We start from the raw sequence: 10,339 nt of genomic DNA on the forward strand, positions 1-10,339 counted from the left end.
GCCACATGGATGTCCTGGAGATGCCAAACATCAGGACCCGCCAGTAATAATTAATCTGATAAAACGCAAAGACACCAAGGCCTTGGCACATGAGGTTAGCAAAAATTAAGGTGTATGAGCTGAGACAGAGAGATGCCAAGCAGCTCGCCTCACCTCCACCTCCTCTCCTTCACCAATTTCTTTGTGGTAGTCTGCCGGAGGAGGCAATCGTACGTCGCTGAAAGGCAACTGTCTCTCTGGCTGCCAGCTATGGTGAGACAACAGGGAGACAAAATACAGAACGTTTATCAACAATAACAGGTAACACAACTGAGTTCAGCAACAACTCAAGCTCTTTGTCTCTTAGCTCATATTGGTATTGAGTGTCATAGTCATGAGTACAAAACCCCAGAATTGAGTTATAATTGTTGCATTTCCGATTCTCCCTCTCTGAAGTCAGTAGACTTTTTGAATTAGTTTTTTGGTTAAACAGTTGCCAACAACTGGCTACAGTGGCTGTCTGGGATATTAACCATCATTATGACAAACATGGAGACTCACTAGTCCACCCTTACGGCCTCATTATATTAAAACCCGCACACTTTAAAACTATTCTAAATGACGCAGCCATTATAACTAGGTATGATCAAGTCAAACTAAGAGGAAAGGGTTTTGTAGAGGAGGTAAGTGCTAGAAATCAAATTACAAAATGAAAGCTGTGGTGATAATGTTAAAATGACAGGACCGTGGTGCCATTTGTTTAAAGCCTAACAGCTTTTTGCTCCTGGCGATCATATTTAGGCTTCAAAAATCACAGAAGTGGTGTTCACTTGTGAAGATGATCTTGCTGAACAAAACATGCAAATGTAAAAGTGTTGTTTATCCCAGAGTTTATTTTCTGCAATAATCCAAAAGCCTACAGAAAAATCCCATTGGCTTTTTGTCAAGGGAACCAGTGTGATGCTAACTTCAGGGTTTTCCTATATACAAAATCCCTATAGCTCTCTCTTGCAATAGCATGGGTGTTTTAATAGCACATTAAATAACATAATGTAAAAAAAAAATGAAAATGGGTTGTTACGTTTAATGAGCAAGTTCAAGGAACCAAGTCTGGACAGTGAGTGACCAGGTTCAATGTAAGATGTCCTTTTACAGTAAATAAGCACTTGACAATAGCTGAGCCGAGTGCCACAGAGTTCACTACATGACCTGATATTCCTAGTCTAGACACATAAATTGAAACCTGGCTAAATTCTATGTTCCTTCAGTACTGACATCTAAAAACACCTGTCAAGCTCAGTTTGAAGCTTAATATTCAGTGTCTTTATTTAAGTCTTATTACTATCATTATACACCAAAAAAGGCGTTTCATTCACCATCTTGCACAACCAGCTACTCCAACACCACCATGTGCTCAGAGAAATTAAAAGTAGATGGAGACAGGCCACCATACTGCCACCCCTCCCACGATGCATACCTTTGGTCACTATTTTAGGGACACCCTGAACTACACTCTAAGCCAAGTAGATAAAGAGGAATGGGTGGGGGAGTTGGTGAGGTTGTTGGGAGCTGGGAGTGTAGCAAAGCACACTATGAGGATGCCAGGGGCAGGAGGGGTCAAAGCAAGAAGTAAAAAATAAAATAAAAAAACTGTTAGAGATGTGTATGGACAGCTGCATGCCACGCACAGGTGCTCAAGACGACCATTTTGAATGCCTGGGTAAAGCACTAGCCTGGAGAGGTCATCGTAACTCAACTGTTCAAGCCAAATTTCACCCTGTAAGAAGTGTTTATCATGAAGCATGTACACATGAATGGTTAACAGAAAGAACAACCTTACTTGTTTTCAAATACAATTGTGAGTGAGTCTTCGTGGACATCTTTGATGTAACCCTAAAAGATAAGAGAGAGAATTTTATTGCCACGAATGCACAATACAGACAGTGATGAAGGACAAGGCTGTGAGCATTTGATTTTGCATATAAACAACAGACAGCTGGCTTGTAAGCCGTGCTAGACCAATACTGTGACTCCTGCTGGAAAAAGAGCATCTAGGGCTTTTTGGAAGCCAAGACAACACACCACTGACACAATTTGCTGGCTGTGAAGTCTGTGCTGGATAAAGCGACGAGGAACACTGACTCCTCCTGACAGCACAGACAGCCTGGAAATATTTTTCTCTCTCTCACATACACAAACACACACAACCAGAATTAAAATGCATGACCTCTCTTTTGTGTGCACACTGGAAGACAATAGTTTTAACTCAGGTATGTTCATGAGAGAACATGTAAAAGGAGGACAGGCACTCTAACCATTATGGACAGATTATGCAATAGCCCCTATGATGTCTCTCTTATTATGAGAGGTAATGTTTAAATGTGTTGTCTACCATCCACAAATCTGTCACAGGATGCCATAAACTCTGAGCAGCACCCCCAGCACTGAAAATGGGAGGAGGGTGGTGGGTGTGGCATGTCTCTCAGTGACACTACCGTATATGGGACAGAGAGGTCAGGCAGTATCTTCAGCTGTAAGCATGCCTGGGGTTGGGAGTTGGTGTATGGCTTCACCTGCCTAGAAGATGCTGCCTCTGCAGTGGAAGAGCCGGCTAGGGTTTCAGCTTGGATCAAAGGCAATGTGTGTATAGATGTAGTGGGATTTTTTTACCCTTTAAACAGCCCACTCTCACTACAGCTGCTATTCTGAGAAGTTCCTGGTTCACAGTCAACAGTTACCATCTGCCACTCACACCCAGTGGCTAAAGGGCTAGCTAACCTTTGGATAAGAAGCAAGCAATGACAACAGGTCTGAATGAACATGTACTCATCCACCAATTTCTAGAAGTCAGCTAAGAGTCAGCTGAATGTGCATGTTATGTCCCAGCACTATCGGGTCAAAGGACAGGAAAGTCCTCATTTTAGCATAATATAGAAGTAATAGTAGAAATGTGGTGATAGAGGTGGATCATAGGCAGTTTCATAATGACTGTTGCTTCTTCCTGAGACCATCCATTCACATCCATGTGGTTACCAAGACCTTTCAGACCAGAGGAGCTCAAAAAATGGACTGGATAAGATAGTTGCATACAAGTAACCACCTTTTTCTGATTTATTCATCTGACTAACAAAATACAAATAAAAGTGTAATATGTGCAGCCAGAAACAAAAGTGAGAAAAATATGTTCACAACTGAGTAGAGGAACTGTCTGAATCCTCAGTCTTATCAGCTTGCCCAATATGTCCTTGTTGCTACCAAGGGTGCAGACCTTAAACAGGAAAAGGTGCCATTTACCCTGACAGGTCTATAAATACGAGCCTATTCAGTTACAAAAATTACTCAATGTGACACCAAATTAAATGAGGTTCATTCAAAAAGCAAAATCTTTTTTGCCCCATGTGTCAATCACAAGAGGAAAAACAAAAAAAAAACAACAACAACAACAAAAAAAAAACAGTAAAGCCTTTACCTTGCATACTACAATCATTTATCTGCAAAGAGAGAACTGTAAGAAAATGGACGAAATAGAGTTAAGTGGAAGTGTCCATTTATGCCAGAGCTGGACTGTCACCCCGTAAAACAGAACAACAGGTGAAACAGCACGAGAGTAAATATAGGCTCATCTCTAAGCCACCATGTGGTCAGCTGGCCAGCTGAAAGCTTGAAGACAGAAAAGAGAAGTGCAGCACATGAAAACATTATGAAAAATTTAAATAGGAGATGCCACATAGTTTGAGACTAAAAATCACAAAGAGGGTGAACAGGGTTATTTGCCTATCAATAGGTTGGGACTACCTCCAGACTTTGTCAGTTCACTAAGAAATCTGAAATTGTCTGAACTTACAATGTTCACCAATACCCAAATGTGTACGACTGATTCAAAAGCATTGATATTTGTGCTCCCTTTTGATAAAATAAACGTGTAGAATCAAATTCCATGTCACCAAGTAGCCATCTTAATGTGATGCTTGACAACAATAAACAAGCTGTGACAGAGCAGTAACAAAGACTTCAAGTCATGTGCCTGGATATGAAGGTATAGTTTCTTTTGAAAATAAGACAGAATTGAAACAGAAACTGACACTGTAGTTCTTCCTTAGCAGAGCAATAAACAAGAGACTGTGCTGCTGTAGCTAAGACGCGGGTTGGTCTACGAAACAAATATATGAGCTTTGATATAGCATCTCACCACACTTCTGCGCAGAAAGGGCAAAACAGCTGTGGTTATTAGCGGCTCGCTCCTGTTTTAAATGTTCGCATCCCACATTTCAAGACAATGTATTACGTTATGAGTGGTGATGCGTGCAATTCCAAAGCCACGATAATCTGTTTGTCAAGGTATAGCTTGTACTCATATAGACATTTGCTAAAAACGAATAAATACAGGCCATACGTGGTGATGACAAGTGTACCTAGCTTAACTGTTAGCTAGAGCTAGCTACCCAGCCCACAATGGCCAGTGGTAACAGAACACAAATCCATCACTGCTGGTCAGGACCGGACCTAAGCTAACATTAGCCACATAATTGCTAGATGGGGCTGGGTTCAGAAGAACGAAACTTACAAGTTTCTCTTTAAACAAAACTTTTAACTGGGACAACCTGAAACTACGACTGTACCCAGGTTACCTTGTAGAAGGCCCCATTAGAGCCGCGAACTTCCACAGCCAGCCCGTCCATACTTGTCGGTAGATCCACACGGCTGTGCTTCTCTGTAGCCGCTACGCGTTACCACCCCCAGCTTCGCCGGCCCGTCGCCGCTCTCCGGCCGCTTGTTGATTTCCAGTGTTTCGGGTGGAGGGAGAGGGGCAGAGGTGAAAGGGTTGGGGAGATGGGTGTGATGGTGTCAACTAATGCAACGCAGACGCTGTCTCCAGCAGCAACCAGTTAGGAAGCTCCGTTCTCCGTTTTTGTCTGGATGTGGGATTTGGTGCTCGTGAGCTGACAGGCACCGTTCCGAGCAGTGGTCAAGTCTCGACGCACGCGAGGAGGCAAAACAAGCTAATGATGCTACTGCGAGATGATGCTAGCTGATGGATAATTAGCTGGGAGGCTAGCTATCAACACCTTGATCCCGTCGGTTTTCAGGGATGCTAGTTGACTAGCATTTGATAGCTTGGCTGCGTTTGCTGGTTGTGCGTGTGGCGCAGTCGTTGTGTTGAACAATTTCATAGAAATCGTCACCAGGGGTCGTTTCATCAGTCTCGGGTGCAATTTTCAGCAGCGTTTTTTCCCCAAAAACCCTCTATAATGCACTACCGCCCGGCGACTCATTACTCCAGCCAGCCGTTCCCTCAAACACACGCCGATCGAGTGAATCAGAGAGGCCCTGAATGACCTCGAACACCCCACCCCTCTACAACAAAGACCCGCCCATTAGAAAATTCGGACTTATGATTCGCTAAGGGCCTCGACAATCAACTCTAGCTTTCATTAATTGGTTTAGCAAATAAGGGTTGGTCTATAAGCATGACCAATAAAATGTAGTGAGTCGCATCATAAAACAATTCATTGGTTTTATTCCGTGTCAGTTGACTGGCTCTCATATCTAATTTTGCCCACTCATTGATGAGTGAGGACCACTAGCTATTGTGTAAACAGCATTACAGTGAAGTTATTATTATTCAATTGTACCGAGCCATATTTATATTGCCACTAATCGTACTGGAAACGTGGACAAAACACACACTGGATTAGGAATTTCTTTTATGCCAGATGGCACATCTTGTCATTTTTTCTAGACCCACAAACTGTGGCTGGTCCTATAACAAAATGATGACTAAAGAAGTTTAAAATTGTGTTGTTAAAGGCATGTTAAGGGTTGCAAAACATCAGTGATGCAGCACCAGGATGATCAGATATGGATAAGGACTGCTGCAAGGAAATACACAACTTTGGAATCCCCAATTCACTATTCACATTAGAGAATATGACCAATACAAGACCTATTTATTTAAATGTTTGAGGCTATATCTAACCAATCTTGTATCATTTGTACAGGGCTGTTTAAATTGTGCATAACACAGACTATAATAAAAAGAGTCACTATGTTATTGACAATTATTGACAGGTAGTATAAATCAGCACCTTTGGATGCAGCAGCCAGAGAACCCAACACATGACATATCACATCACGTAATATTTTCTATTCAACTTTCAAGTAGCCTATTGATTAGAATAAGTCATTATAACAAACCAGACATTCAGAATCCTCCACTTCTTTCTGCTGCCATTTTTGCCAGGTCATCATGCAATAGCACAACCATACCTTTCTTCAAACTGATCAAAGATATGACCGCTGACTGTCAATACAGAGGATTATATATCAATGTAAGCATGTAAAACTGATTTTTCAGTATAGCCTAGTGGTTCTGTGTTATAATCAGGAAACAGCCATACAATAGCCAATCAATAGCTCACTTCACTTGGAAATTCAAAAGGAGTAGGGTACCAGGTACCGGGCACTATCCCCAACATCTGAATGATGGAAAAACAAATATGTTGATTAGAACTGCGTCGATAGCCCCTGTTAAAAAGGGGCTATAGTGGACATCTCATCCAGAGAGACTTGTGGAGAAGCATCCCTCTTCTAGCCCATATGAGGTGCAAAAATGAAGCTAAATGCTACAGCATTTTCTGGATGGCAGAGTTGATACCCTCCTTTGTAGTGAAAGAGCTTTCATGACTTGGAGCATTTTAAACCTCTTGTTAACTTTAACCCAAGAATCAGGGTGTTAAGCAGATGAGTTTTAGATTTAGGGGCAAGAAGCTGAACAAAGTAACAGATAAAATGCACCATATCTTGAAAATGAACCTATTTTGACTTTCTTGAAATGCACTTTACTTTGTTCAGCTCTGACTTACAGCTATTACTCCATCTGAAATTACATCTTGTTGTGGTGGCCTATGTAAATATAACACAGGAAGTCATAGCTACAGTCTAGTAGGCTGTTTTGTATTATTTTTATTTTTTGCAATGTAATGCAGTGAACATGCAGTCTGATGATTAACTGCATAATTTTGTACTATGCCATGATGCGGGATCACTGTGTTATCTTATTCAGGTAAGAGGAACACCTCCGCCTTTGTCATTTTTGCAAAACCTGTAAGCTAAAAAAAAAAAAAAAGAATGATTAGACAGTCATAGATGTTACTAAAATGTAGTAAGTGTGAAGTAGCAGAGAATGAAAATACACAATTAAAATACAGCTACCTCAAAGATGCATCATTGAGAGCATCTTGACCAGCTGCATCACTGTCTGGTATGGCAGCACTACTGCTATGGACCGCAAGCGCCTGCAGAGAGTGGTAAAGACTGCGGAGAAGATCACCAGGACTCCACTGCCCTCTCTGCAGAGCATTTACCACCACAGGCGGCCGGAGTTTCAGAAGTGTTAAATGCAGGACCACTAGACTGAAAAACTCTTTCTTTCCTTCTGGCATCAGACTCCTAAACAGCTGAGGAGTTTATTACCAGGAAATACATGATGTACTGTTTACATTCTCAGTTTGCACATGCATAATTGCACAATGACTGTTGACTGCTGCACATGCTGCTCCCATGCAGCATACATTCTCTTATTATATTCTTATATATTTTTATTATATTGCTGCATTTGCTGCTTAAAGTGCCTTAGATTTTGTGTTACTTATTTATCTACTTTATATTTCATTTGTATTTTGTAGCATTCACGTGGACGGCAAAGTAAGAATTTCATTGTACAGGGAAACACGTTTCCTAACTGTGCATATGAGGAACAAACACTTTGACCTTGAACTTGAAAACTGTCCTTATGTACAGAACCTGACTAAATGTACCTAAGTGTCCGTCATACACCGATTGTATTGATCACGTGGGTTAGTTCGCCAATAAGAACACTTCTTGTAGACGCGCGCAAATTGATTCAGGAAGTGCATTTTTATTATTCTGTCGTGTTGTCGTCAGAGTAGGAATATATACACCGATATGTTTCTTCGTTAATAAGGGTCACATTTCATTTGAATATGTCGGCCGGTTCCGAATCTATACATGTATCATCACTTGGAAGGGGTGACAGCTTGCATCAGCAGGGTAAGAAAACATTAACTACGTAGGCTAAATTACTGCCGAGACGGTTCCTTTGTGACTGTCAAGTAATATGATAGTTTGATGAAAAAAGCTATAGCATTTAGAGTTAACCTAGTTAAAATTGTAACGTTAATGTGCTGTTGTGAATGGCCTGACAGTGGTTTACTTTGGTCATTGATAAAAAGCTAACGGTATTTACTTTCTTTTCACCCAGTTCTCGCCTCCTTCCCTCTGTGTGACATGACAGAGGAGGATCTGATCCAGAACCCTCAGTTCTGTAAACTCCTGGCCACCTTGGCACAACATGTGGACCAAACTGGACTCACTGTCCCGTTGAAAACAGAGCTGGACAAGGTATCAGCAGACACTGTGCTTACACTGGGACAGAAGCTTCTGAAGAGAAGTAGTTCATATTCAGTTACTTAATTAAAGTCTGCTGGTAACAGTAAGAATTGAAATCACAAAGATGGAGCTTTTTTTCATCCTAAACAAATCTGAGTTAGTAACGTTACAGTTTTATGTATCCATGAGCACTTACAGATGCTTTTTTTTTTCAGGTTGAGCAGAAGCTACAGAGCCAGAGACGTTACTGGCTGCGCTCAGAGAGCCTCTACAGAGGGCTGCAGGAGATGATCCAGGACCACTGTGTCAGGAAATGCCATGGCACTGTCCCACCTGACCAGAACATGGTACATCTCAGATATTTATTTGCCTAGTCTACAAATGCACATGCCACAGATGCAAGGAAAATATGTATTTTGGTCATTAAAGCTGCAGTAGGTGAATTACATTGTTCATTGCCAGGTCCAAAACACAGCTAAATGCGAAACGTTTTACCTTCAGTACCTAGAACTCTACCATACATCATGATGGAAGTAAGTTGCGTACTGTTTATCAAGGTGAAAAAAGATTGCTCATTGTGGCGTGTGAGACAGGCACAGTGTTTAGATTGTGAGGAGTGACTTTAATATATCACATTCTTTGTGTGTGTGTGTGTGTGTATATAGTTCTGTGAGACAATGGAGAAGTGTCTGCTGGTAGCTCAGTGCCTCAGACAGCTGGATGACAGTAGCAGTAACGACCAGGACCAGCCCTCTGTTCTCGGCCTGAAACCACAACAGGTGATGGAGCTCCTGCCATCAGAGAAGGTGAATGCAGGACATTCAACTACATCTTGTTTTTGGAGCTATATGTTAGTTCTGAATACGTGTAGCCCCTAAATAAAAATGATCTTTTTCCTTGCATGATCTCAAAGCAAAAAAAATGTACAGCGGCACTAAAGCGGAACAAAAAATCTGACACCAAAACACTTTTGTATCTTTTTCATTATGCACCTTGTGTGTTTTTCCTGTGCCCATGTTGTGCTTATCTTTGCCAGAGTGTGCAAAGAATGAAACAGAGTCTTCCCAGAGAGCTGGAGAAACATCTGAAGAAAAAGTGTCTCAGCCTCCTGTCATACTATCAGCCTGAATGGGGTACATGAGCTAACACTGATTTTAGTCTGTGGTTAAATGTAACTGCTAGTTCACTTTTAGCACTGTCATATCGCTTCATTGCTCTGCACTGAGATGATGACCAACATGTTTGTTTTGTAATCTGTTTTAGAGAATGAGAGTGAGGGTCTGAAGAACAGCAAGTTGTCTCATTTGTCAGCTCAGCTGGAGGGAGAGAAGAAAAGAACAGAGAGTCTTAAGGAGACCTGCAGGGAAAACACAGTACTCTTGCAAAGACATACTCAACTCTACCTGTCTGTACGTACTTTTTTCAATGTATTTGGTTAACTTAAGGAACCTCACCTAGGTTTATTTTTTCATCATTAAAATAAGTACATTGCTTATATATGGTTTGGATATCTTCTGCTTAGTTTGTCAGAACAATATTTAGCATTTTGTTCTTTTGTTTCCCTAACCAGGAGTTGATTAAGTGCATTCAGCTTCTCCAGTCTCTCATCTTGGACCACAGGCTGAAGATCCAGACAGATTTGGACAGGAAGAAGCTGGACTACCTGGAAGGCAAATGTGAATTAGTCTCACAGAAGATAAAGTAAGCAGACTTCAGTGCTTCATCAACATACGACTTTGTAGACATGCAATAGTAGTATAGGTGAATAAACACAGATTCCAGTTATATTAGCATACACGCATTAGATGCTTGGAAATGTATGATTTGCTTGTCTTTATACCACTCACCACACATATTATAATAGTGTTTATTGGAAGGAAGAGTCAACAATACAGTGATATGGTGTTGCTAGGAAAGGGATGTACATTAGGGAAGCATTAATTTTGTTCCG

At 41.2% G+C, this 10,339-nt stretch overlaps 2 protein-coding genes across 5 annotated transcripts in view; one reads left to right on the plus strand and one right to left on the minus strand.

The window, feature by feature from the left end:
- fxr2 (FMR1 autosomal homolog 2) overlaps positions 1-4,699 on the minus strand; it is a 15,447-nt gene extending 10,748 nt beyond the window's left edge. For all 4 annotated transcript variants that reach the window (XM_020616286.1, XM_020616285.1, XM_020616284.1 and 1 more), the window contains exons 1-3: positions 4,608-4,699; positions 1,820-1,872; positions 154-247 (exon numbers count right to left, since the gene is read on the minus strand). In XM_020616286.1, the coding sequence (XP_020471942.1) occupies positions 154-247; positions 1,820-1,872; positions 4,608-4,658 (198 nt within the window). In that variant the 5' untranslated portion in view covers positions 4,659-4,699. The remainder of the gene's footprint in view (positions 1-153; positions 248-1,819; positions 1,873-4,607) is intronic.
- A 3,157-nt stretch (positions 4,700-7,856) lies between these two features.
- haus4 (HAUS augmin-like complex, subunit 4) overlaps positions 7,857-10,339 on the plus strand; it is a 3,425-nt gene continuing 942 nt past the window's right edge. The window contains exons 1-7 of the mRNA XM_020616295.1: positions 7,857-8,049; positions 8,261-8,400; positions 8,604-8,735; positions 9,054-9,194; positions 9,425-9,521; positions 9,652-9,797; positions 9,959-10,089. Of these exons, the coding sequence (XP_020471951.1) occupies positions 7,983-8,049; positions 8,261-8,400; positions 8,604-8,735; positions 9,054-9,194; positions 9,425-9,521; positions 9,652-9,797; positions 9,959-10,089 (854 nt within the window). The 5' untranslated portion in view covers positions 7,857-7,982. The remainder of the gene's footprint in view (positions 8,050-8,260; positions 8,401-8,603; positions 8,736-9,053; positions 9,195-9,424; positions 9,522-9,651; positions 9,798-9,958; positions 10,090-10,339) is intronic.

The sequence above is a fragment of the Monopterus albus genome, unplaced genomic scaffold (genome assembly GCF_001952655.1).
Source record: "Monopterus albus unplaced genomic scaffold, M_albus_1.0 scaffold173.1, whole genome shotgun sequence".
In the NCBI taxonomy this organism is placed as follows: Eukaryota; Metazoa; Chordata; class Actinopteri; order Synbranchiformes; family Synbranchidae; genus Monopterus; species Monopterus albus.